We start from the raw sequence: 25552 nt of genomic DNA, 5'->3' as shown, positions 1-25552 counted from the left end.
TGGGAAGTATCTTCAAATTGGGTATCATGACTCCATTACGGAAAGGTGATACAAAGTGCTGGAACACAACTAACATGGCCAGCAGTAAATATCTTCAAACCAGCCTAAGGTCCATAATGAATGATGGAGAACACCATCATGCCTGAGCAGCGATTCCCTGGATATCAGCCGTTTCCAATCCAACCCTATCCCTCTCATAACCATCCTGGAACCCTAATATTAACTGCCTAGCTTCCTGTTGATTCAACCCGTACCAAAGCATAACCCAACCTCCATGCTGAAACCTTCCCGTTGCGCGAGCCGAAAACCACTCAAGCCTGTCATCATCATCACGAACATTCCACACCAACTGGGGAAAGTCTTTCGTGATCCGAACAAACATATCATCAGCAACAGCACCCGCACCCATAATCCCGCTCGGGAACGTAATCAAATGCGGTGCGCCACCAGAGCCAAATGCGACGACGGCCAACGGACTCAAAGATGACGGATCGCTGAAATACATCTTGAGCGGACGATTCCTCCGCATCTCATTCACACAAAACCTCACCTCGTCGTCCCCAGCTCCCTGTCGTGCCAAAGCATGTACCAACCTCTCCTCATCCCTAAATTCCGCAGAAGTGGTACTATAGATCCTCGTTCCACGCTCAATCAATGTCCCTGCACCGGAGGCCGCAAAAACCTCCCGCTGCAAATCCACGGGATGGACAATCGACACACTAGACGTACCCGATAACCCCCGCAAAAGTTCCTCCACGGCACGAATCTTCAACCTCGTCCCATACTTCACCCACTCCTGTGCCATGAGGTCCTCAAACTCCTCGCTCAAATTAATCCTCTCGATCCTCTTCCCCGTCACCCCATGCACTAAGCCCCCCTTCTCAGCAAGGTAAACCACCTTTTTCGGCTTCAGCGCCCTTGCCAGCTCACTAGCCGCAAGGTCCGCATTCACATTAAGCACCTGTCCATCCCTCGTCTCAGCCATAGACGTAAGAATGGGTAAGCAAGACGCCTTCATCGCCGAAACAATCGGCGCCGTCTCCACCTTCGTTATCCGTCCGACAAGACCATATCTCTTCTGATCGAGGTGCTCAGCCTGGAACACACCCGCTGTGATTGGCCGCGCCGCAACCCCGATCTCCTCGAGCGCTTGAACCAATTTAAGGTTCTCGTCGAGGAAGAGTCTCCGAGCAAGAGCCAGGGTTTTGCCATCTGTCACGCGGATTCCCTCCTCGAAGTGTGGTTCCACGCCTGCATCCTCGAGGATCTTGTTGAGTTGGGGTCCGGCCCCGTGCACGATAACGGGGTATAGGCCCATACGACTGAAGAAGGCGAGGCTTGATGCGAGGGTATGGAGGTGGGTGTCTAGTATCGCTCCGCCGACCTTGATGACTGCGAAGGGCTGCTGTGTAGGGGACTGGGGTGTGGTGAAGTGGGAGAGGTACTGTGCTGCAGTTCGCTGGCAGTCAATATGGTTAAGGAGTTGAGCGATGGTCGATCTTGTTGCGGAGACCTGATAGTCTATGGAGGGCGAATACTGTCGTATTTGGTGGACTGGCTGACAAAGGGGCTGTTGTTGGCCGAGGAATCTACGAACTGTGGTTTGCCCCAGGAAGGATAAGGCACAGCGGGGGAACGACATTGCAGCGGTAGGTATATCACGAGAAACTAGATATGAGCTGGCTACACCTCAGAAAGAGGGATGGAGTGAGCCATTTTATGTCCTCCGGCAGAACTCCACCTGACAACTTGTGCCACCCACGAATTTTCATTTCTGCGCAAGGGACTGGCTGACAACTCTTCTCCGTGATTTTATTACTCTCTGCGACTAGTTCAATCTCTCTCGAGGCAACAATATACAACGAGCAATCTGCTAACCCTGGTGTCTCAAATCCCGCAAAAGCACGGGCCACACATACTCCATGGAGTACCGCCACTGGACAAATCAGAGGCAATTCATATTTAAGCCCGCAAAAACGACGTATCACAAAACGCATCCCACCTGCATGAGCACATTTCTCTCTCCAATTACATTGGTCGCATACTAATTCTGGACCTTTTCCTCCTGCAAACACCTCGGGCACGTACACGTGAATGTGAACAACTCCTGGGTTTTCTTCCGACGTGCCTGCAGGTCAACGTATTCAGACAGGTCAAAGTAGGAGGTACAACACTCCTCGCCTGGCGCGATGTCTCGTAGTGCAGTCACCATCATTCGACCACGGTCATCGGCTTGGTGTGTCACCTACGTGGTGGGTTATGTTAGCGAGCGACAGGTCAACTTGGGGACACGCAGTTGGGCGGGAAGTGGGATGTGTGCTTACATTGGGCGCGCAAGAATGATTTGCGAGGGTGATGCGCAGAAACACAGCTAGGCCGTATTGCGTGCCGCGCTTGACGCCCGGAGATTGGTGTGGGATGATCTCCGTCGGGCCAGGGCAAAGTTCGAAAACGTTGGTTTCCTCGGCGCAGATCAGGTCGATGAGCGTATCGAGGTCGAGGGTTTCCGGGAGGGGTGAAGACTGTAGCAGATATTTTTCCGCTAGGGTGGTCCAGTGTTGAAGCTGGGATGTGGGCCAGGAGTCACGGTTGCTTCGGAGGAGCTGGACGCCTTTCCAGCCGCTAACGAAGCGATCTTGGAATGTGAGTTGCTGGTGGACGTTGGTTGGCGCTGTGCCTTGAAGCTCAAGGTACCGGGCTGCAAGAAGTCGGATGATGATCCAAAGCATGTAATAATCGTGATCGCCGAGTTCCTGGCGGAGAACAGGGCTGTACTTCTTCAGCCAGGCGCACTCGAAGTCGTGACGAGCCTGGTCTTCATCTTTACAAGACTCGTTACACCACCAGATCTCAAGAGAACAGCCAGTCTCGCATGTAACACTATTTGCTGCATGCCGGGAAACGCGTCGACTGCAGCCCAGGTTGCTGCAAATGGAGTGTTCGCTATCCCCAACGGCCACGGTTGGCAACACGGCATAGGGAAGGTCGGCCATGAGGAGCTCGCCGGCACGAATAGGACCATTTGTGCTCAGTGTTCGGCCTTTGAGGGGGTTGTAGGTTTGGATCAAGTGTGGATGGAGAAACAGGATGGCCTGAGTTAACGGGTTGGCAAACTGGGTTTTGCGGACCTTTTCGCCGAGAATGCTGTAGAGGTCAGTATGGCTTACAACAAGTTGTGGTGCAATAAGAAGAGAGGGATCCAATCATGATGGCTGTCCGCATCATACAGCTAGCCCCCCAGGAGGATACAGGAAAATACATAAGACATACCTGATATCTCCGAACGCAGTGCCAATCTTTGAAGAATCTTCTTCAGTCTTGGAAAGCTGGTAAACTTGACCGATGGTAGGCATATTGAATCGCGGAATAGAAGAGCTAAGAGGTTCGATCGTTTCTGAGAGATCGTGATCCGATATTCTGATAATGAGCGTTGATTGCACCGGTCAGGAAGCACTATTTATAGCCTCATCTTACACCCAGAAAGGATTCTTTTTTCTGGCGTCATCAGCCATCAGAACCTACTTCACAGTATCAGCTAGGCAAGTAGAACATGCAATCTAGATTCTGCATCAATCATGCGAGCGAATTATTACCGTCATTGGCGTGTATGCTCTCTGTCGTGATTAGTTATTCGCCACATTTTGCTTTACAGAGAAATAACTTTGATTATCATACGAACGACTTCGGGGTTTGAGACTCGGAAAATTTCTGTTCTCGACCATTTGTCCGTATGCATTTCGCGCAACGGCCAAATTCAGACCTCCGTCTCTGACTGGCGAATCGTTTGGCATTATTTCGCTATTTCAACCTGGGCAAGGTCCATATGCATGTATTTCGGGATCTGTTGACTGTATCTTGGAATTGTGCTGTTTGCTACGACAGAACGAGCTGGGATGTTAACCTATTACAATCTTTGCTTCAGCACGATGATGCTGGCTGATCTGCTTTCGATGTAACCTCATTGCATCACCCCTCATTTAGGTGGATGGTAGCCTATAGAAAAGACGAAGAATCGATTATAGCGTGTTGGCAAATAAACTGCCACATTTCGATCACAGCCATCGATTTTGCGGTTGTTCAGTCATCCAAGAAGTTCGGCTTTCTTTCCTTATTCTCCCTTTGCGTAGAACATTGGTATGGTTGAGATGTCCGATCGGGCTTGTAGAGCTTTCGAAAAGCTCGAGTCGACGTCTTGAGAGCCACATAATAGCGCAGATGGGTCCTTCCCATGGAGGAATAAAGATAGATGTCTCCCATTTTGCGGGCTACATAGCAGTCCCCAAAGTTTTCCATAGACGCCTACATGGGAGGGTGCCACGACAACGCTGGTGAGTCGTTGGGGTTGCATATTTACAGATCTTTTGATGGGCCGAGGAACAATCCCCAGATTCCCCGTAGCTGGCCTGCTATTGGGATTTACGTCTGACACTAGTGTATATTGAACCTGCATTGTCAGATGGTAAGCTCATGTATTGCCACTCGGGGTTTGAAATGGGGGCCATCAGTAGGCGGGCACAGCGACGTGCTCAGGGGGTTCCATGTTGCAATGCCTAGCAACTGCTCCGTTCTCTGCTGGTCGCCACTCATTAAAGCATTCTTTGGACGAGTGCATCTGAAGTGGTGCCTGGGCTTGCGAGGAGAGCTTTCACTGGCCGGTTCTAGCTGCAATGCTACATGAGTCGGCGGGACCCACCAGCGGGCCGAGCTCGGGGCCCCATCGATGGTGAGGGGTTGGCGGTCCAGATTCCGTTATAGGCCCTAGTTGGTCTCTTGCTTAATTAAGGCGGCGCAGAATTATATTTCGGGAATATCCTGGGAACGTATAATGGCGGTCACTATTAATATAAGCAAACCGGTTATGGCGGCCAGATGGGATCGATCGATCGACATTAGTGAAATTGGGTACTGGTGATTCTCCCTCTTTCCGTTGTCATGTGGCCTTTGAGCAATTCGTGCTTTGGTGGCGTTTGACAATTGAATATTTTTCCATATCACAATTGCGAAGGCCCAATGAACCGCTCATTGCACAAGCAGCCCGGATCTTTTCCTGATAGTTTATCCCCCGCTATGGCAACCACAATCACCACAGTCACCGGTACTCTGACACCAGATCCACCGCTCAAACTCGAATCGGCAAGAATCGAGGACGTGCCGGAGCTGATACAGCTGTGGTACAATGCCTTCAGCACTCCCTCCATGCTTGCTATTTGGCCTGACACTCCAGGAGTACGGCATTGGTGGGAGTCAGCCATTCGCTACGACATGCTAAACAAGCCGCGCGAGAAGTACCTCAAGGTAATTGACAGCCAGACCGGGCGTATTGCCGCTTATGCCAAATGGTCTCTTGAGACATCCAAGGAGCGTGGCCCCCGGTTTCCCCCCTGGCACCCGGATATGGATGCCCGCCGTAACGAGGAATACTTTCAACGATTGGAGGAGGTTCGGGATCGCCTAGTTGGAAACTCCAGTAAAAACTTCTGTAAGTTCTGAAAGCAGGAATCTTTACGGAATGAGGATCTGATCTACCTGCAGACCTTGATATGCTCGCGACGCATACCGGCTACCGACGCATGGGTGCAGCGCGGTTACTTCTTGAATGGGGATGTCGGGTAGCAGATCAAGAGAATGCTTTAATCTACATTGACTCGAGTGAAGCCGGAAAGCCAATCTACGAGCGTTTCGGTTTCGTGGTTCAAAGTATGGCTTGCGGGCTCGCTTCCATGGTGAGAGAGCCAAGAACTAAGGAAGTGTGAAGTGATATGTTTTCGCGGTTCCTCTATAGTAGGAAGTGTAGTAATTGATTGCTATGTGCTCCGTATAGAATTTGAATGACCTGATGAAAGGCGGGAGACAAACTGCAAGTATCCGCCAGCAGATAGGCTTGGTCTACTGAATTGAACGCAAAACCTGCTGTCGCGGGGTAAAATTCCTTCTCTTGAGCGTGTCTATGGTATACCACTCTTTGCCCAGCAATGATTTGCTACTACCTATAATTTGATAGTAAGAGTTGTTAGATCTGTTAGTCAATGAAACCAAGACCTTGTCCTTGATTCCACTGGACTCGGGGTTTGAGTTGCAGACAAAGCGGCAACTCCGACGCAAGTCGTGCTCCTACATGCCGCCACCATGCATGTATGTACTAATTGTGTGAAACAAGGCAGGTATGGCGTCGTTGAGGGACGCTGTCATTAGTTCATGTAACCAAGGAGAGTAATCCCCTGGCTGCATACGCCCCATCAGCAGAGGAGGAAAGGATCAGGAAGCCGGCATTCAGATCCATGAAAGAAGACCAAGTATTAAAGCACCGCTTTGTTGCAAGACCGACTGTTTGAAGACACATATCATAGCATTCTTATTAGCCTACAATCTTGAGACTTCATATAATTTCCTACCCTTTTCATAGATATATTTTCAACGCAATGCGTCCAATCCTTGAGACCCCGCAAAGGATTTTGTTCCTCACCACGCAACAGCCCCATACGATAAGGGCAGAATGGCCATTTTATCAAAACTACGATTTGCCCGGTCTCCTATTGGAGAAAGGAGCCCAGGTCACGCTCAAATGCTGGATGGATGAGGATGTCGTGACAGTGCTCAGTCAGTTCGACGTGGTCACCTTCCTTTGGTGCAATGAGTACTATAAACATCCCAAGAAGTTTTTCGCCTTTCTTGACAAAGCGGAAAAGTTGGTGTGGAGCCTGCCAGATGCCCCTCTGTCCAACATTCCTCGCATCATCAACAACACAAAACTTGTCCGGTGGAATGCGGACAAACGGTACTTGCTGGATATGGAGCAGGAAGGCTTCATTATTCCTAAGACCAAAATCGTGGATCCTCGGAAGTACAGTGTAACTGAATTGAATGCCCTGGTGCATGAATTCCTTCCGTCGGGGTCCGTGGTCCTGAAACCATCGATATCTGCATCCTCCACGCTAACCCGGCGGATCACAAACACATCAGCACTTTCAGCGGATGACTTGACCTTCCTCGAGCTTTGCACCGTTGGGGGTCTCCGGAGTTCTTTGCTGATTCAGAAATTCGAACCTGCAATCTCAACGGGAGAGTATTCATTCGTCTTCGTGGGTTCTCATCTCACCCATGTCATGGTCAAATCCCCGCAGAAAGGAGACTTCCGAGTCCAGGACGAGTATGGTGGATCCGCTAGGCTAGCGAACCTCCTCGATATCAAGCTACAGAGTCTCCAAGTGGCTCAGAATGTTTTCAACTCACTTCAACGCCGCTTCGGATACGAGTCCACGGAGGGCGTGAGCTCCGGGGAGATTGGCTACGTGCGGATTGACGGTCTCATCACGGAGGATCGGCCATTCGTTTTGATGGAGATCGAAGCCATCGAGCCCCATCTGTGGCTCGAGACCGGAAAAGGAATCTCCGGGATGCTGTCCCTCCTCTTGGAAGCATCATAAAACCCCAGCTGCTTATATTTGACGCACGCTACGTGTGGACAGGTGGTTGCTGCCAATAATTGCAAGGTGGTGTGGATCGAAGGAAAGCGCAACGTTCTCACTGGGTTCAGAGTTGGTGTTAGAAATGTGTCAGAGTTACCAATCAGCATTAGTAAAATCCTAGCAGACCTTCACGATCACAGATTTTTGCTCACCTTCATGCCAAATAGGACCACTAATACAGTCTCCCAGCCTCAATCAGTTGCTTTATTGCTTTACCCGTCGACTAGTCGTAGCCTTAACCGGAAGCCCGCAATCTCCCCGGGCCGGGCTAGCACTAGAAAAGACAAAGCTCCGCTGCAGAATGGTTCAAGACCTACAGCAAATTTTGTATTTCCGGGGTGGAGTAAGAGGCGACAAAATTCATTCTTTAACGACCATCTTGGCTTGTGCCTTGCGTTCACAGGAAGAGTACTCCTGGGGAAAATATCTTCAATCCTAAAGGACACTTGGGCAAGATTGTAATTTAACCCTTCAAGGTGGTCACAGCATTAGGCACAAATCTAACAAGAGGTAATCAAACATTCTTTTAGCCTGGGGGGAAAAACGGCATGGCTTTGTTACGTTGCTGATGCAAGCACGCTGCGGTATCACTAAGGTGGGATAACGTGAGGCTATGATTTTTATCGCCAGCAATTCCGGTGGCGCAACAGCTTTCGGATGAATGGAGTGGTGAAGGCTGTTGGCATGCATTTGTGTTCCCTGAGCAGTCGGAGGTGAGACGCCGCTGTTCGAATTCTCAGTGGGAGATCGCCTGTTCATTGAGCTCGAATTGCCTTGTTGGGCCCCGCTACTATGGGCGTGCATGGCTTGGTCGAAAGCAGGAAGACCTCCTGATGCTGTTTGCGTCATCTGTTTTTCCGCCCGGAGGATCTAGAACACTTATATGCATTACCATTCGTATTGTACCAGGATAGGCTACCAACTCCACATTTGAAGCTGCATGTGAGTTGCGATGTCTTAGTGGAACGCCTGGGATGGGCTTAAAACCTGTTTAAGAGGACTAGATTAGCTGCATCTAGTCTGATTAGATGGCATGACAGTAGATGAGGGGGCACTCAGGTCCGCCGCCAGTGATATGGTGAGAGAGGATAGAGTATCTGGAAGCCGTGGTCCGAAATATATGCTGGCAGTTACAAAGACAAGAGCCAAATTCTAACCTTACCCAGGTTTAGTCCATACTGTTCAAATTGAGAAGCACCAATTGATACCAAATGGCGCAAGAGTGGTATGTAGAGAAGGTACTTAGTACTACCAGTAGGATCATCCAGGCTGGAGGAGATGTGGAGCTTCCTCCAGTCGGTCATGTGGTACTAGTACTTGGGTAGTTGACCTCCCCCAGCCAATCGCCGCCTTCCAAGAATTGTTATGGCGAAATGGGCATGTAAATAAGTAACCATTGGTACCCTGTAGGGCAAAAGGTAATAGGTAACCACCATTGATGGGTCTGTGGTAGGACGTGACCACTTAGAGGTCCCTGGCACGATCGGGGTTTGCTTTGAAAGGTACCAAGCAGACTAGCACTCTGTAGCTTGTTTGGAATCCCGGGTGGAAAGGTGAAAAGAGGGGGTAGCTCCACGGAGTACTAATTTTAATTGGGTAATTGGTAACGAACATGGAGAATTGTAACACTCCTACTATTGTTTGTTGTGCCAAAAATTTGTATGCCTGTGGTGGGGGAAAGAGCTACTAGCACTACTAGTAGTAGTTGACTGCCTACTTCTACCGCGCAGGGGCATGAGGTGTAGTCTGAGGTATGATACTCTACTGTATGTTCCTGCTGCTGTTTAATCGTAATTCAAACAGAAGTGGTGGCACATAACAATGATGGTGGTTCATGCTGTGAGTGATGCCGATGTGGTCGATTTTCCTATTACTACTCCTGTAGTAGTTGTGATATTTCTCATACGTACCGGATTCTTCTTCACACGAGCATAGTATAGTAACCGCAAAGTTAGTTAACACCGGTATCGTGCTACTAATGTAAATGGAGAGTTGTTCATTCTTAGAAGGTACTTATTCCCAAGAGGAACTATGAACCACCCTGCCTCACCTCTGGCCGGAGAACTGAACGGAACCAAGTAAATAGGGTGCTCAGAATGGATTTCCTTAATATTACATAGTTTACCAGCCAATTTACATGTTCACGGCAAGATGGCCGAGTTGGTCCAAGGCGTCAGGTTAAGGTCCACCTTAATACCCAGCTTCATAGCTTCCTGATCATCGTAAGATGGCGTGGGTTCGAATCCCACTCTTGTCAATTCTTTTTTCTTCGCCACCATCTGGTAACTGTCATCACATGAAACTAAGATTACTTTTTGTTTCTTCACCACACATAGCTTCACTACATATAGGAAGTGATCATCATTATTCTCTCCCCCCTGATCCTTTCCTCCGTTTCTCCTCCTATCTCCACCTTCCAGTAAATTCCCTTCACTTTCTCATAGATAAACGCCAGACTACAAGCATATCATAGAGCTTGTTCCGCCCCAGAAATAAACAATAACCTTTCCACTCATTCCCAGTGATATACAACACGTCAGACCCTAGCAAGATACGTCAACAATTGAATTGGCAATCAAATATGCCAGCAATTCTCACCCAAGAAGACATCCAGCGTTCAAGATACTAGGTTATATTGGAACAGACCAGCCTAGCACCACAAGAACACTACTACTGCTACTGCTACTGATAACTTATGAATCCGGCTATCCCATTCCAACATCAACACAACATTGATAAACCACATCACCCTTCACAATCAAAACTCCTCTACCATCCCCCCTCAACCCACCAACCACTCCGTAACCCTAACCATCCACCATTCACAATTCTCCCTCACCTCCCTCCTCCTCTGCCTCGCTATCGGCGGCACCTCACCATACATGGGCTTCGGGTACTATTATGATAACGAGATAGTATTATGTTGTCTATGAAGCAAAGAGAGCTATCTATTTTTCACCCCATGCGTTAGTGGTGTAACGGTAACATTCAACCCTTCCATGATCTCCTGCGATAGCGAAATCGAAAGGTTGGGCCCTGGGTTCGACTCCCAGCTAACGCATTTTGAAGCAATATCTTTTTACATTCTGCTCAAGGTGTCTGTTAATATTCTTCTAATCTTATTATTTTGTGGTGAGACTCCGTGTTCTTATCTCGCTAATGATACATGACTCTGATGGCGTGCTGCTCGCCCCGATCAAGTGTAGTCGCTGCTCTCCTACAAGACCATTTCGTCATCTTCCGCAAGGTCGAGAGCCTCCAAGTCATCTTCCTTCTCTAGGAACTTGTCCATTTCAACGGCTTCGTTTCGTAATGTTCCTGTCAAAACAGCAAAATTGGGATACAGGCTGCTGAGCCCATTGCGACCCCTAGGCCCCCAAATCTTTCTTTCGAAATCTATGAACAGTGGATCTGTCTCAGGCGGAAGCCTTACCCCGAGCTTTTTCGCCGTGACTTGAACAGTCCGTAATGTGCCCCGTGCAAGAGGCCATCGTCGAGACGCTACTTTTGCCGCCACACAAAGATTGACAAACGCCTCCTGGTTCGCTGGCACGTCAAGCTTTCCCAAGAGAGTAAACATGGACACTGCAATCCAATGAATATGACTTGCTGGAAATAGATCAATACCCCAGGTAGATCGGTGTATTTCCATCAACCCGGCAATTTGGCGAGCAGCTGAAAGAGATAGTTCTTCCGGCCCCAAATGCTGATCTTCTGTCCCATGCTCTGCTGTTTTGGCGAGCTCCGTAATTGTGATACAGATATTGTGATAATACATACTGCGTTTCAGCGTTAAATGGAATCGATAATCTTTTCGAAAATGGATACGACATACTGTAGACATAATACGTGGGGGAGGATCACACGCCCAGTCTCTATCCTGAGACATGGCTTGAGGGTCTTTTCCCACACTGCCAGGCGTCTACGGACTTTGTTTTCCATATCTTGAACCTCATCGGGCGTCGGACTCGTTAAGCCGTCGAAGAGCAACGTGCACCAATCGTCAACGATTGCTGTTAGCTCAGATAAGCCATTGAAATAGCACATGTAGTGCCCCTGAAGACTATCGCCGTCGTGCGGATAAGGGTGCCATAGCGGACCGTCATTGTGATAAGCACTAGGCGGACATGGACGACTAGGCTTTTCGATCAATGGCGGCTTTTGGTAAGCGAAGGCGGTTGCGCTGGTAGAAGTCAGTTTTACCCCACACACAACTTCACTGGTGTGACATACATTGTCATGTTGTACAAACCCCAAAGAGTAAGATCGGTAACCCGTCGTATATCAGATGCCTCGTCAGAAGAACCAGAGGATATGGTGCGAAGCGTGCGTTGAAGCTCCTTCGCAGCAAAAGCAAGCTGACCCTGGTATATCCATCCCCGCCTGTCTTTGCCCATTAAGCATGCACTAACTCTCATAGTCAGCATTTCGCGAATCGTATAAAAGACTAGAGACATATTAAGTCGTACCAAGTTGATAATACTGCCAGCCCTTGTACTGTGGCTAGGGTAGAATGCCCATCTTCTTGTTCGAAACATCTCTTCGCCTCGTTGTAAAAGTGTAATCCTCGCGTAGACGGATCGCTAGGGACTTCGTATGCCTCTGCAAAGTCTGAGTATGCCTGAATGAATGATTACGTCAATGAAATGCCTATCAAAAGAAGTTGTCTGAGAAAAGTAGTCGGCAGCTTACACAGGCATCAGCCAGGATGGCATTAACCAGGAAGGGCGAGCAGAACTGGGTATTGAGCTTGGCTTTTTTCATGTCGCGTATGAATATTTCTTGGTCGAGGCAGGGAAAGCAAGGGTAGCGCCATGTAAAATATAAGGAGACAAGGTGCGAGACAAAGTGATCATCATCAGTTATTCTAGTCCAGGGTATTGCGGGTACACGAAAGACAGGTTGATCGGCGAGTCGCTTGATGTTGAGCACTCTCCGAGGGATTTTGACGACAAAGTCATCTGACAACCGAACTTCATCTATTGTAGAATCGAGGGCACTGATATCTTTTAGCTTGTCCTCGACAAAGAGTTGAAGTTCTTCCAACGAGGGATTGCTGCGAATCAACTGCAATAGGGAATGCACCCGTGTGACGCCACCATTTCGTAATATCTCCAGTACCTGCACGAACAGATCGCGGTCGCCTTCTAAGTTGTCAATCTTCCGTTTAAGGTGAATTTTGCGGCGGGAGTCCGTGGCCTCGTCGATATTGCAATCGAGATCGTGCTTGACACAGGAGTCGCATGGTGCTGTGCCGCTGCACTGGAAGAGATGCAGGGTTAACTTCGTGACCGGGCAAAGTACAGGCAAAGTATGAGATGTTGTGGGCACAAACCCTCGCCTTTTTGAGGCGGCAATTTGAGCAAGCTGTAGAAACTTTTCTCGTCGAAGGCCGTGGCACGGGGTCCTTAACTGGGGCTGCAGGGGCCAAAATCCGTGGTTTTCTCTCCGAGGTCATAGATTAGATGTTATTCTACTCTTATTTTCCTGGCTATAGTGAACGTCCTGGGAGCTCCCAACTGTCAACAAAAAAAATGTGAATCATGATGAGTAGAGTAAGGTGGACAGTCATTGAAGCTTATAAGAGGACGGCAAGAGGCAGTGTGCGTGCCTTGATACTTCAATCCTCGGACCGTCAAGTTGGTCACACACTGGCGGGGACGCTAGTAAATGGAAATGACTTCCAGCCAATCTCCCGCAGGCCCACAACAGTGCGGAAGGAACTGCCAGACCAATGATCGACCACTTTCGTTTGTCTGTGACATCTTGTTGGTTCAACCCGGTTCCTCACAATTTCCTGTCTCGGGCAGTCCCGTAAAATGTATACATCCGCACCGAAAAAGCCGCCCACTTATCCGCCTATACATGCTGCGGGCGTTGCCTCTTGCGTCACCGCGAGCTATCCAATCTGGGACGGGATGCACGGAGAATACCGCCACTCAGAGCTAGTTTATCGATCGCACAATACTTGCCCGAAGGAGAAACATTCTAGAACTCCACTCGAACCTTTGTAGTCTGAGCTGCTCTTTGCGGGGCTTTCCACCGCTCGGATTTTTGGTTGGTAGATTTATACAGCTAGCTCATTCACCCCTGACTGTCCCTTAATCCGGAATTTCTGTTTGGTGGGTCCTTTCCGATGCAGTGGTCTCCGCGGACCGACTACTGCAGAAACGGCTTGAATTGTAGCGACTAGTAGGGCTCAGGCTCGCTCAGTAGATAAGCGCGATGATATAATTCGGTGTTTTATCGGTAATCGACTTGCCACGACCACCTGACAGCAAGCTTGCCTCTTGAACTGCGCCCTGTTTCTAATTACTTGGTGATCTAATTCCTATTCGATCTACTCTTGTCGTACGTTCCCTCATGCCCGGTCGCATCATTGGTGTGCATTGAATGATCGACGATCTCGTCGTCACAGGTTTTCCAAGTCTAGACCACAGAGATAATCTAAGGGCTAGCTGTGATTAGTGCAGCCCTGTGGAGTTCATATCTTAATCGTTATTCTGTACTGCTACTTTTGTACGTATGGTGTCTGAACGATGACCGACCGTGCTTGATTTTGCCACGCTTTGTGCAGATCTTTTCTTGCTTTCTTTCTAATTGAAGGTTCGACCGTCCGGAAAGTGCTCTGATGATCAGGAACGGACATAACCCCCAGTTTTTGCCCCGGTCTATCGCTTCGGGGGTGTAATATTCTTTGACCACGCTTACTCTGTAGTGTATACAAGGTTTACAGATTTTGTCAATGTGAGACCAGAGAAAAGGCGTCTTTGAAGATATGATCGGATGATCACCCTACTTTCTGAATGGGATATAGGAGGATGTATTCTCCCCGTGACTGAAATTATAATCAACAGCAGCAAATGACGAGAACAAGCACTCATTTGATATCGCACCTCATATGACCTTTTTATAAGCATTATGTGACCTCTCCATTCTTCCTTTAAAATGCAGCTCTCTTCTTCGCTCCTTGCAACTGCCAATTTCCTCCTCACGGCAGCCCCCCAGCTCGCCTCAGCCCTCCGGCAATGCGACAACGGACTCAGTAACCTAGGACTTGAGCCTGCTGACAGCACTCTCTGGGTTCAATACACCCCTGTCCTCGATAGCAATCACCGACTCAACGGCGAGGGCTCCGTGGAGCCATGGATACATTCTCTCTCTCACCACTGGAACGTTTCATATGTCGAAGATAGCTAAGAAGTAAATTCGGACAGATCCGTGTCTGCAACTTCAACAATAAAATTTGAGAACCCGCTAAGTTTGTCGTCATCTGCACCAACCTCGAGGGCGGTAGTCAACAGCAGAGACCTTCGAAGCCTCAAAGAGAAGTGCAAGTAGTGATTTGGGATATGGGTTTAGCGTTAGGAACCGTGTACTACAGGCTATCTAGTCAAGAAGTGAGGAATGGTACACACTTCGCAAATTAGCAGATTTTGGAAGTTTATAACCTCGGGTAATTTGTTGGTGCTACCATGGCAGGGGCCAAAAGCTTAACCGAACTCTCCCGATCCTAACCATACTATAAAGCCTACTTATCCGACCTGAAATCGCAGCCACAAAGTTGGACTCAAAATATTATGAACAAACAACCCTAAGCATCTGCAATGTCCAAATTGTCATACCCCACAACCGGCTCAGGGGCTCGAACTGCGCAAATAGTGTAATTTCCCAAGATGCGATTACGAAACCCGGCTTCGCAATACTCGAAGTAATACTAAGTCATTAGCAACCCGTGATATTTTCGAACTATTATTCGGAGAAACTCACCAGCCAGCGTCGTCGATAAGCCTCAACATCCTTTGCCGAAGCCTCAGGGTGCCGACTGCAAAAGTCTGATCGGATATCTTCCCAGTTTGCCAGGAAGTTGTCCCTCCATCCAAGTAAAGTCTTCCCATAATGAGGGCCCGAACTGAGCACGGAAGTCACTTCCAATGATCCTTTGCTGCCGCGATGTTGAGAATCGAAGAGAATATTCGGGGTGGGGAGGTATCCGCCTGGGAAGACGTAGCGGTCGATATATTCGCCCACTCGGGGGTTTGTTTCGTGGAACTGCCACATATCAGATAATCCATCCTCTGTAACGAATTCAAGACGGGGGAATAGCATACTGGTTGTATCTTCGTTACCCCATCAATAACCAACACACCATCCTCCGGCGGCAACAGTTGCGAGATCACTTCAAAGTACTGATCCATATACTCAGCGCCGACATGCTCGAACATCCCGATCGAGATAACTCGGTCATAGTATCCACTCTCAGGTCGGGGTGCGTTGCGATAATCACACAGTAAGACGCGAATGCGGTCCTGCAGGCCTGCTTCGCGGATCCGTTCATCGGCAAGGCTCTTCTGTTCCTCGGAAAGAGTTATTCCCGTCGCTTTGCAGCCAGTGAGTCGTGCTGCTTCAATGATCAGATCTCCCCAGCCGCAGCCAATGTCCAATAAGTGGTGAGTTGACTGAAGCCGCGCCTTTTTGATCATGTAGTGGACTTTTCTTCGCTGGGCTGTTTGAAGGGTTTCTGCTGCATTGCTAGTGAAATGTGCGCAGGAGTAGTTCAAGTCGGGAGATAGGAAGTTGGTGAATAGTCCGTTCGAGGTATCGTAGTGGGAGACGATGTTGCTGCGCGCATTTTCAATGTTGTTTTTCGGTCGCCACCATTGGGCTAGGCGGACGATGAGGTGGAACGGTGAGCCTCCCGAGTCGAGCGTGGCGCGGTTTTGAATATATAGCTGGTTGACTGATGTTTCAGTATGACATGTTCTGCGGTGTTGTTCCTGTGAGTAAGAGACGGCTTACGTCGAATATCTTGGACAAGTTATCGCATTCTATCTCTTGGAACATGTAGGACTCTGCAAATCCCTTCGAGGTATTAGTTGCTGATAGCCAACTCCGCTGGACGGTCGCCAAATGCTTACCAGATCGAAATCTAGAAATGCCCTCTTCCAAAAGTTCACATCTTTGACGCGGACAATTGCTTTCTCAGAATCGGCGATCGTCGGGTCATCATACAGAACTTCCTCCTCTTCACCAACATGGTCGGTCAATTTCACTGGGGCTGAAATGCGCCGCAGGGTGTCTTGTACCATGCGAAGAGCATAAGATTGGAACGACTGAGTGATAGCGGTTAGCACCATATCTACGGAGTAGCAGGATTTCTAATAATGTGGAGTTTACTGTTCATTTGGCAGGGGTGAGCACTACTCTTTAATACAGCAGACGAGTCCCTAACATACGGGCAACATAATGCGGACACGATTTCTGCATTAGTTTCCTGCTCTAGTCAAACTAGTTCTTCGTAATTCTGCAAGCCAAGGATCATTTATAGTCAGAGACGGTGATAGCCAATGGTATGTATTGCGCTTAAAATCTCCGTGGATGATAGCGGCTAGTGCTGCAGAAGCATAAGCAGCTCGACGTTGACGAGGGAAGGGGCTTGTTCGATTGCCAACACGGGCGAGTTACATTGCCGGCTGGACAACTCGGGCTTAGCGTTTCCCCCCCTATCGGGCCCAAATGAGACGAGGATATTCGCAGCTTTTATCGTGTCTGCCCATGAAGAGAATGCATAGTAGCCAATAGGGACACTGTGGAGTACCTGAGCGCCCTTAAGTGTAGCCATTCTATGGTTTTTGGATCTTGAGTGGCGTGGTGTCACGGCGATCGCAAATACAGTTCCACAAAGGCGAGCCTCACAAGACATAACAAGCATTGGATGAAATGACCTGTCAGAATTATCTAGGTCGATTTGCAGATATTTCCTGTTGTATTTTGATTAACATTGTTGCAGCGATGTATAACTACGTTGATTTCCAGTTGGTGTAGCCCATCCAGGAGTTAGGGTTCTCCCAATTCCAGGCCCCCAGGGCACATTCGCCATAAGAGTTCTCTTTGAAGAGCTAGACAGCGTAGCAAATACATCCTGATGAGAAATGGTAGAGTAGAGTCCTACTTGAAGTACAAATGCATACCGTTTGTCGTGGGGTGAGTCTGCAGATAAGCTGGCCTAAATGATCTTAGTTTCTCTGCAGAAAAAGGCAGGCGAGCAACTATCGATGCATGCTGGTAATATGTGTGGGAGTTGGAGTGTCCATTGGCTGAATCGCATCAAGCATGCAGCATGCAGGATCTCACCACTTTCACACTATTTCAGTGGGGAGGGGAAACGCTCGAACGCGTCACCGCTTATTTAGTGCATTAAGGCTACCCCCAACTTTCAGACCATCCGTTCTCAGAATCTGCGACGACCACAGCCACAAATCATCATGTCGGTCCTTAACGATTATCCCTTCCACCACTCGCGGCCCATTGAGGCTAGTGAGCTACCGGAAGGCTATTTCCATATCATCCCTAGTCGCGTATCGTCAACCCCTATTGACAGCGGCGTCATCGACCGGATAAAGGATGACTGGAGCCGAGCTTTAGGCAAGGAGTCGACTGTTCCCATTCTGGACAATGAAACCCTCTCTAGCTTCTTACATGTATACCCGGAATGTGCGCCAATCGAACGGGGCCCCGTGTTTGAATTCGCTACCATTGTTGCGTTGTGGAACAGTAAGCACACTTCATGTGGCCTGGCATTTGAGAAGCGAGTGGATTAACGTGATGAGGAGGATACAGATGAAACAGACGGACCTGCTGCTGCAGAGGTGTGTTATGTCTCTAGTCTGCGTCAATCTGGATTTATACCATTACGTTTATTGACCTGCGACAGCACCAAGAAATTGTTAATGATCTTGCCAACCGAATTTTGACTAGATCCTACGGACCAAACTTTTTGGAAAGCAGGTATAAAATCAACAATCTGTACTATGATGCATTTACAGAAATACTCTGGCAGCCTGGGCGTCCAACTTATGAGCAAAGGATTGCCCTGAAAAAATTCGCAGCAATGCTGGGAACTCCGACGAAGCCCTCTTTAGACAAAATGACATTTGATGAATACAAAGAGCAGAGAAGCAGAAGTAGTGCCGGAATGTAAGTGCTCGATACTAGGCGGGAAAGTAGCATAGCGCTGACGTGGTAAAGGTTCGCTAGTTTGGTTATTCCTATCTTTCACCGCTTACATATCAGCGAGAATGAACAGGCCTCAGTGGCGTCACTCATTAAGCTTGGTAGCTTGATTACCGGGCTAGCTAGCGATTATGAAAGCTTTCATGTAGACTTTGACAAGCATGCTACAAGTGACAGCCTTGAGTTTATATCCAATGCCATGGCTGTCCTGATGGCCAACTATGGCTACACAGAAGAAGAAGCGAGCGACATCCTAAAGAGTGTGATACTATTTCTTGAGCGACAGTTTCTTATTGATTACGATGATTGGAAAGCCTCTCCGGGCTCAAAGTCAGCTGACCTGCGAGCCTACATGGCCCTCTGGGCCACAAGTGTTGGAGGGGCGTGTTATGCACAGGCCATCTCACCGAGATCTCATGGAGTCAAGCTAAAAACAACCGCAGAGGACAGAGCACAGCTTACAGGTCGCAATAATATACGCTACAAACTCCATGGCTATCCTCCACCAGCTTCAAGCCAGAAACCTTCCAATACACCCAGAAAAGATGTTACGGTTCTCTCAGCAGGAGATCAACGGGTCATTCTAGCACCGTTTAAGAAGGCACCAGCAGAGCAGGTAAGAACATTTCCGGACCTACTTCTGGCACACTACTGACAGCAGTAGCTATGTATGGCTCCGTACGAATACACAAGATCAACGCCCGGAAAGAAGATGATGTCAAAGTTCATCGAATGTCTACGGACTTGGCTCGATTTGCCAGATACATCAGCCATTATCATAGAACACGTCACAGATATGATCTTCCAGTCCACTCTCATGTTCGTACCCCCCTCGATAACCGTCCATGGCCTAAGCTCAGACCAAACAGGATCGACGACATCGAGGATGACTCCATGCTCCGTCGCGGAAAACCAGCTGCACATCTCGTATTTGGCAAGTCCCAGACTATCAACAGCGCAACCTACCTATTCGCGAAAGCGAGTCGTGATCTGGACCAGCTGCAACAAGATGCGTGCAAAACAGCCTTTCTCGGTCCGTAACCACCAAGCCCCTCTTCCAACCCTGTTCCTAACCTCCACAGACGAACTGGAGAATCTTGCCCTCGGGCAAGCGCTCGATCTTCACTGGAAGTTTCAGAAAAAATGCCCAACAACCAGAGAATACCTTAATATGGTCGATAACAAAACCGGTGGGCTCTTCAGAATGGCATTACGCGTTATGGAAATTGAGTCGAAGACGGAGTCGTGCCCTGAACTTATGCACCTCATAACACTGATGGGGAGATACTACCAAATTCGAGATGACTACATGAATCTGACATCAGATGAGGTATGTACCTAGGAATATATTGGGTTCAAAGAAGGTACTGACATGGCATAGTATACTGAAACCAAAGGTTACTGCGAAGACCTCTCGGAGGGCAAACTCTCCTTCCCGCTGATTCATGCCTTGCAAAACAGCCCTGCGGCGGACATGATACGAGGGTTATTGTTTTATCGAGAGAATGGCCAGGAGCTGTCGTCCGAAATAAAGAGTTATATTATTGATGAGATGAGAAAGGCTGGTAGTCTCGCATGTGCTCGAAATACTGCAGTTCAGCTGTTTGATGCAATGATGGAAACGCTGGAGCGAGTTGAGGCTAACCTCGGTCCGAATGAAAAGCTGAAGGCTTTATTGCGTTTGTTGAAGCTGTGATTGATGGTGGAGATCATACAGGTGTTGTAGAAGATAATGTAGCTCTAATCCGAGCATTCAATTCTTTTGTCTCCTTATGCAGATATGTAATGTGTTATTGTCCCATAAAGCCAGGATATGCTATGCCAACTTGCTAGTGAATAGATATCTATCTTTACAGTATCGGCCATCACAAACGCCCACTTAAACTCTCAACCGTTGAAGGCAGCTTTCCAAGACGGAACGACAGGTACGACTGTCCTATAATATACCGGTCCTGATTCCACACCTTATATTCCGACCAATCGCGCCCGACGCCCAGGGTCATATATAACGGCAAAACATGTTCCTCTGTAGGGTGAGCGTCCAACCAATCCTCACGCTTTTGAAATGCTAGAAACTGCGCGTTTCTGCCTCTGGGGGTCGGGGCAGACAAGGCTTTCAGAGCCGCTTGTTCTATTGATCTAGCCACTGTTGTGTCGGTCGTTCCTTCGCGAGTAGCTCGAAGGTTGTGAACGATCATGCCTGATCCAATGAGGAGAATGCGACCGGGTCTAGTAAGTGAATTAGCTTTCTGTTCATATACTGGCTTTCCAATAATTGTTGATAACGACCGACTGTGGAAAACATACAATGACGAAAGTGCCTCGCCCAGGCGGACGTGTGCATCCAGATCGTTTCCTGCGTATGTGGAGATCTGCTGGATGGGGATATCCAGTTCGTCCTCTCCTTCAGGGAACATGAGTTTGAAGGGTACCCATCTGGATATAGTTAGAGTGCTTGTTTAGGTACTAGATAGAGCGAATTTCTTGGCCTCTCAAAAGCGCAGTGAGGGAACTCACATTCCGTGGTCAAGATCGCGTTCCACTCCCGCCGCTTTAATCCCTTGATCGAGGAGATGCGTCAATACTTTCTCTCCTAGGGCTCTAGACGACTTATGCTGGTATTGATACTCGAAGACGTGTGGGAATGTCGTGTGCCAGGAAGGACCCAAGTCATGCCACACCTTGGTGGGTTCTTTGAGGTTCACTGCGGCACGATGGTTTTAGATTTCTCCAGTGGATAGAAACTGCTCTCTAACCCATTTACCTTCAATAGCATCACTTGCGCCTTGAAAATGCCCGCAAGTGACGACGATTGCTTCCGGTTTCAGGGCCTTGATTTCCTTGCCGATCTCGCGGAGATCTTGTTGAACGGGTCCATAGCCGGGCTTGAAGAGGATGCTGACTCCGCCTGGTGGTAGTCAGCAAACTGCTTTTGCGCTATAGCAACGGGAGGCTCTCGAACCGTGGCCGATAAAGTATGTGGGGAGTTTCTCATCCGACATGGTGGACGTCGCTGTTGCTCCGATGTTTCCGACGGAGCGCATATCCACTCAGGAAGGTCAAGCAAAATGAGGCGATACAGAACCTACCATAAAAGGGCGGGGCCGAGGGTCGATTTTATATGCCGTTGGCCTTATTTGCCAGCATCATGGAAACGCGCGTTAGCGTCGAGCAAAGCAATGAGATTGGCTCGATCGGGGCAAGAAGTGGAGAGGTCTTAATGATTTAGCCGCTAGCTGGATGGTGGACGATGGCGATCGATAGGTGAATATTGCATCATCATCCAAATCATTGTTCGTAGAGAGTATATGCACGTGTATGCATATATGTAGAGTGTACAGGTTGAGTGATGGATGTTATACACAGCCAAGGGTGCCTTTCCAAGCCTCGACACGAGGTGGAGAAATCATAAGTACTAGTATGCGCGGTCGCTTCATTGAAGAACCTTGTTGGTATGGATGACAGCTAACGCAGACAATTACAAGCCCTGCATGATGCAAGCGCAATATATATTCGAGTATAATGATAGGCCCATACCCCTGGTAACTGTAGATCATGGAGAATTGCTCATGATGATTCGCACCTATCACATCTGGGCTTCGTGCACGTCGGGGTAAACCTACCCCGGGAACTGAGGGGTTGCATGTCAGGGCCCAGTCCTGCAGACTTGTATATATACCTGCTTGTTATTCAGTTACTTTTGTGTTCATGCGAGGCTTACACTTGAAGGCAGCTTCTACACTGAGCAATCCCGTCATGGCGCTTATAGTATTGAAAGTTCTCTTTCTCGCCTCTCTCATTATCCCATCCATCGCGCTATCGGACCAAGCGAGGAATGGCGGCGCAAGAACTAAATGTGAAGTCAAACCAGGTGGCTCCTCAGAAATAGATGATGTGCCTGCTATCCTCAATGCGCTGACAACGTGTGGTTCCGGTGGCCGGGTGACATTCACCAATCACACCTACTACATCAATTCCGTCATGAACACAACATGGCTAGATGATGTTGAGATTGACCTGCAAGGTACACTCTTGGTAAGTAAAGAGCCTATGTAACCCCAATCTCTGCTAGCTTGCTGACACTGGGCAGTGGAGCACTAACATATCCTACTGGCTGAACCACTCCCTTCCTGTCGGTTACCAGAATCAATCCACTGCCTGGATCCTGGGCGGGAAAGACATCGTCTTTGAAGGACATGGATATGGAACCTTCAATGGAAGCGGACCGACCTGGTATAAATATGTTGGATCGACATCGAATTATCCACGGCGACCCAACCAGTTGACGGTTTCGGGAGCAACGGGAGCAGTGTTCAAGGGATTGCGATTCGTGCAAAGTCAGATGTGGTACGTACTAATCGATGATATTGTGAGCCCTTATCATATCAGTCTATGAGCTGAGGGAGGTAAAAAGGACCATGTCTATCATCTACACCTCGGACTCAGTGTTCGACTCCATCTACGTGAACAATTTGTACGATGACGGTGATTCAGCGCGTAAGTACCATACCTTATATTGAACAGAAATACAATCCACTTCTCTAACCTAACTTCAATAGAAAACACGGATGGCGCAAACACCATCTACAGCAACAACATCACATTCACCAACTGGGAAGTTGTCAACGGCGATGACAGTATCAGCACGAAAGCCAACTCCACCGACATCACGATCGCTAACTCGAAATTTACGAGCGGCCTCGGCATTGCAATTGGGAGCATCGGTCAATACAACGGTGCTTTTGAGACCGTCAAGGGCCTCAGAATCTCAAACATCACATACGACAAGACCACCCATGCCGTGTACTTCAAGACTTGGACGGGAGATCAGGTCGGATATCCGCCTAATGGAGGGGGCGGCGGTTTGGGATGTACGTTTCACCTATCGATATTCAACGCCTGTGATGATCCTAACCCTAAGATGACAACAGATGCCTCCGATATTGTCGCAACCAACTTGAAAACCAACAACCTGAAAGGCGCTCCGTTTACAATCTCTCAGTGCACAACCTTCGCTGGCGCCTCAGGGAACTGCACCAATTCCAAGTTTCAGATCCGCGACCTTGTCTTCACCGATATTTCGGGTACGGTCGATTCAGCGGAGGTTGCAAGTTTCCAGTGTAGTGCTGTTGCTCCGTGCGAAGATATTACTATCGAGAATGTGAGTTTGCGGATCGCGGGAAATACGACTCTTGCAGATGAGTATCTGTGTGGAAATGTGGAGGGAGCCGTTGGGTGGAATTGCACTGGGGAGGTGTGTGTTGGGTCGAGTGCTACTGGGGGATGTTAGTCCAGTAGTTGGCTCCTTTCTGAGACGGTTGATAGTCTTCTACTCGTAAGGAAAAATGGTAATGGAACTACGTGGGATATATCACAGCGTGTAGCTGTAGGGAAGATATATTCGAAGGCATGGACGAAGGCCTTTTTCCAATCTGAGCTGATATGTTTAACGTAACGAGAACTAAAAGAATAATCAAGTGTCATTTACCCAATTTTAACATTTCCATCTAGTCATAATAAACAGCATCTCATTCAATGCACTATAAACGCTCAGCTTCACCCGTGACAGCCCTTTTAGTCAAGATGGCCGAGTGTTCATTCAGCTGTTCCCAAGCGTGGGCATCATGGCAGGCCTGTCGACTCAGCCGGACGGCGCGTCTAGTGCGCAACCGCATTTCTGCCTCATACTCATCCAACGCATCCTTGGCCCCTTTCTCGCCCGAGTACACTTTCTTCAGCGCCTGAAAGAGATTAAATGCGTCTAACAGTCCATGATTCGCAGCTTCTCCCCGATCTGCTCTTGTCAGAACAACATACATCCGAAAGTCGCAACAGAAGACTTACACATCGTCATAGCGTGGGCTGCATCCCCAGCCAGGGTGATTCGACCATCACAGTTGTCCCAATCCAAGCATTCCCAATCCGCCAGTTTAATTTCCACTACCGGGGTTCCTTTCGGGATGCCTTCCACAACCGAACGCAGAAACGGCACGAAACCAACTGAGCGTCGCTTCATATTCTCCAACCGCTCAGCATCGGTGGCCGCCACTTCATCTACCTCACTTTTCACCGGCCATGACATACATATCTGGGCCCGATAATGCTCATCGCGTGTTCCCCGAGTGCCATTCTTGTCAGGAGTCTCGAGCATGGAGAACCAGAAGAACACGCCCGTGCTGGGATGACAACCCTGGAATAGCAAGGGATCCATTGATCGCAGCGGCTTGATTTCCTGAGGGGACAAATCTACTGCTACCCCGGTGAATCTGATGGGAAGTACAGAGTTGCTGTATGCATCGGGTCGCAGGACTCGTCTCACCAACGATCGACTTCCTTCGACGCCGATAACGAATCTTCCCGACACGCGGGTGCCATCTGCCAGGACCAGACACGGAGCAGCAGTAGAGTCACTTTTCACATCCACATCAACCACCTGCGAATTCCAACTAACATGCTGTTCGATTCCCCGAAGCAGGGCTTGGCGCATCTTCTCCCGATTGACCCGCCAGCGGGTACTTGGGGGGATCTTGAACTTGGGCTCGCCAGTCGCAAGGTCAATGAAAAGGAAATTCCCATTGTCGTTCTTGGCCACTTGAGGGTCCACCTGTACCTCCTGGATAGCTTGTAATGTGTCCTCGGGCAACATCTGTTGAATGTACTCTAGGGCCCAATGCAAAGTAATGGCCCAGCCTTGGCCGCGAGCATCCGGTGACGCATCACGCTCGTGAATGCGGAAGGGGATGTTGGCCTAGACGTGGCTATTTAGCATTCATATATTACTGCTGACATTGCGAACAGCTTATACGGATCATATTCATTCATTACCTTCTGAAGAGCTTGACCGAGAGTCAGTCCGACAATGCCGGCACCTACAATGAGAACGGGTTCCATGGTGATGATTCTGGGATATAGTTGAGGATCTATCTGACCGGCATTTCCTCGCTTGAAAATAAATAATTTCCGCATCATTTAGACTATCTGGTCTGTAATATATCTTCCTGGTCAAGTGGCTTATCCGTCGGTTGATCGGATAGTACGTACCAGTGGCTGATGCTAGCGTCGTCGGACCGTCG

The 25552-nt window shown here is 48.8% G+C and overlaps 9 protein-coding genes and 2 non-coding genes across 11 annotated transcripts; 6 read left to right on the top strand and 5 right to left on the bottom strand.

Moving 5' to 3' along the window:
- Positions 1–13: 13 nt before the first annotated feature.
- BO85DRAFT_408644 (uncharacterized protein) lies at positions 14–3412 on the bottom strand. Its single transcript, XM_025657408.1, has 4 exons — positions 3271–3412; positions 2325–3144; positions 2089–2245; positions 14–1521 (listed from the first exon to the last, which is right to left on the bottom strand). The coding sequence occupies exons 1-4, from the start codon at positions 3351–3353 to the stop codon at positions 137–139; spliced, it is 2445 nt and encodes an 814-aa protein (XP_025510013.1). The 5' UTR covers positions 3354–3412; the 3' UTR covers positions 14–136.
- A 1655-nt stretch (positions 3413–5067) lies between these two features.
- On the top strand, positions 5068–5753 carry BO85DRAFT_384775 (GNAT family N-acetyltransferase; the record flags this gene model as incomplete). Its single annotated transcript, XM_025656563.1, has 2 exons — positions 5068–5479; positions 5533–5753. 2 exons carry the CDS (start codon positions 5068–5070, stop codon positions 5751–5753), a joined length of 633 nt encoding a protein of 210 aa, XP_025510012.1.
- Positions 5754–6311: 558 nt separating this feature from the next.
- Positions 6312–7605, top strand: BO85DRAFT_454302 (ATP-grasp domain-containing protein). The gene has a single exon (XM_025661255.1). It carries the CDS (start codon positions 6420–6422, stop codon positions 7422–7424), a length of 1005 nt encoding a protein of 334 aa, XP_025510011.1. The 5' UTR covers positions 6312–6419; the 3' UTR covers positions 7425–7605.
- A 2006-nt stretch (positions 7606–9611) lies between these two features.
- Positions 9612–9723, top strand: BO85DRAFT_t277. The gene has a single exon. It is a non-coding gene; the product is annotated as a tRNA-Leu (tRNA).
- Positions 9724–10430: 707 nt separating this feature from the next.
- On the top strand, positions 10431–10527 carry BO85DRAFT_t278. The gene has a single exon. It is a non-coding gene; the product is annotated as a tRNA-Gly (tRNA).
- A 36-nt stretch (positions 10528–10563) lies between these two features.
- On the bottom strand, positions 10564–12924 carry BO85DRAFT_508064 (C6 transcription factor; the record flags this gene model as incomplete). The annotated part of the gene is made up of 6 exons (XM_025664437.1): positions 10564–11245; positions 11302–11649; positions 11700–11873; positions 11936–12087; positions 12159–12728; positions 12802–12924. The coding sequence occupies 6 exons, from the start codon at positions 12922–12924 to the stop codon at positions 10684–10686; spliced, it is 1929 nt and encodes a 642-aa protein (XP_025510010.1). The 3' UTR covers positions 10564–10683.
- A 1905-nt stretch (positions 12925–14829) lies between these two features.
- On the bottom strand, positions 14830–16629 carry BO85DRAFT_482116 (2-heptaprenyl-1,4-naphthoquinone methyltransferase). The gene is made up of 5 exons (XM_025663088.1): positions 16385–16629; positions 16266–16328; positions 15578–16198; positions 15237–15518; positions 14830–15183 (listed from the first exon to the last, which is right to left on the bottom strand). The coding sequence occupies exons 1-5, from the start codon at positions 16601–16603 to the stop codon at positions 15061–15063; spliced, it is 1308 nt and encodes a 435-aa protein (XP_025510009.1). The 5' UTR covers positions 16604–16629; the 3' UTR covers positions 14830–15060.
- A 1078-nt stretch (positions 16630–17707) lies between these two features.
- On the top strand, positions 17708–20336 carry BO85DRAFT_432245 (bifunctional terpene synthase/polyprenyl synthetase family protein). Its single transcript, XM_025658371.1, has 8 exons — positions 17708–18020; positions 18087–18115; positions 18181–18443; positions 18495–19095; positions 19144–19298; positions 19349–19512; positions 19562–19809; positions 19861–20336. Exons 1-8 carry the CDS (start codon positions 17732–17734, stop codon positions 20173–20175), a joined length of 2064 nt encoding a protein of 687 aa, XP_025510008.1. The 5' UTR covers positions 17708–17731; the 3' UTR covers positions 20176–20336.
- An 8-nt stretch (positions 20337–20344) lies between these two features.
- On the bottom strand, positions 20345–21481 carry BO85DRAFT_472936 (DODA-type extradiol aromatic ring-opening family dioxygenase; the record flags this gene model as incomplete). Its single annotated transcript, XM_025662589.1, has 5 exons — positions 20345–20708; positions 20787–20915; positions 20997–21183; positions 21244–21387; positions 21442–21481. 5 exons carry the CDS (start codon positions 21479–21481, stop codon positions 20345–20347), a joined length of 864 nt encoding a protein of 287 aa, XP_025510007.1.
- A 754-nt stretch (positions 21482–22235) lies between these two features.
- On the top strand, positions 22236–23882 carry BO85DRAFT_472935 (putative exo-polygalacturonase; the record flags this gene model as incomplete). Its single annotated transcript, XM_025662588.1, has 5 exons — positions 22236–22514; positions 22570–22826; positions 22894–22976; positions 23039–23350; positions 23411–23882. 5 exons carry the CDS (start codon positions 22236–22238, stop codon positions 23767–23769), a joined length of 1290 nt encoding a protein of 429 aa, XP_025510006.1. The 3' UTR covers positions 23770–23882.
- Positions 23883–24019: 137 nt separating this feature from the next.
- Positions 24020–25370, bottom strand: BO85DRAFT_508049 (FAD-dependent oxidoreductase; the record flags this gene model as incomplete). The annotated part of the gene is made up of 3 exons (XM_025664436.1): positions 24020–24273; positions 24324–25227; positions 25305–25370. 3 exons carry the CDS (start codon positions 25368–25370, stop codon positions 24020–24022), a joined length of 1224 nt encoding a protein of 407 aa, XP_025510005.1.
- Between the last annotated feature and the right edge of the window lie 182 nt (positions 25371–25552).

This window comes from Aspergillus piperis, assembly GCF_003184755.1.
Source record: "Aspergillus piperis CBS 112811 unplaced genomic scaffold BO85scaffold_35, whole genome shotgun sequence".
NCBI classification, from domain to species: domain Eukaryota; kingdom Fungi; phylum Ascomycota; class Eurotiomycetes; order Eurotiales; family Aspergillaceae; genus Aspergillus; species Aspergillus piperis.
This window is presented reverse-complemented; position numbering and strand designations above follow the sequence as displayed.

Bases quoted from the DNA above. Each gene is read 5' to 3' on its own strand.
- BO85DRAFT_408644 (XM_025657408.1), bottom strand. From the start codon at position 3,353: ATGCCTACCATCGGTCAAGTTTACCAGCTTTCCAAGACTGAAGAAGAT. The intron at 3,145-3,270 runs GTATGTCTTATG...TGACCTCTACAG, and splicing joins ACTGCGTTCGGAGATATCAG to CATTCTCGGCGAAAAGGTCC. The intron at 2,246-2,324 runs GTAAGCACACAT...CCCACCACGTAG, and splicing joins ATCATTCTTGCGCGCCCAAT to GTGACACACCAAGCCGATGA.
- BO85DRAFT_454302 (XM_025661255.1), top strand. From the start codon at position 6,420: ATGCGTCCAATCCTTGAGACCCCGCAAAGGATTTTGTTCCTCACCACG.
- BO85DRAFT_482116 (XM_025663088.1), bottom strand. From the start codon at position 16,603: ATGGTGCTAACCGCTATCACTCAGTCGTTCCAATCTTATGCTCTTCGC. The intron at 16,329-16,384 runs GTAAGCATTTGG...AATACCTCGAAG, and splicing joins CATTTCTAGATTTCGATCTG to GGATTTGCAGAGTCCTACAT. The intron at 16,199-16,265 runs GTAAGCCGTCTC...TCAGTCAACCAG, and splicing joins ACTTGTCCAAGATATTCGAC to CTATATATTCAAAACCGCGC.
- BO85DRAFT_432245 (XM_025658371.1), top strand. From the start codon at position 17,732: ATGTCGGTCCTTAACGATTATCCCTTCCACCACTCGCGGCCCATTGAG. The intron at 18,116-18,180 runs GTGTGTTATGTC...GACCTGCGACAG, and splicing joins ACGGACCTGCTGCTGCAGAG to CACCAAGAAATTGTTAATGA. The intron at 19,810-19,860 runs GTATGTACCTAG...GACATGGCATAG, and splicing joins TGAATCTGACATCAGATGAG to TATACTGAAACCAAAGGTTA.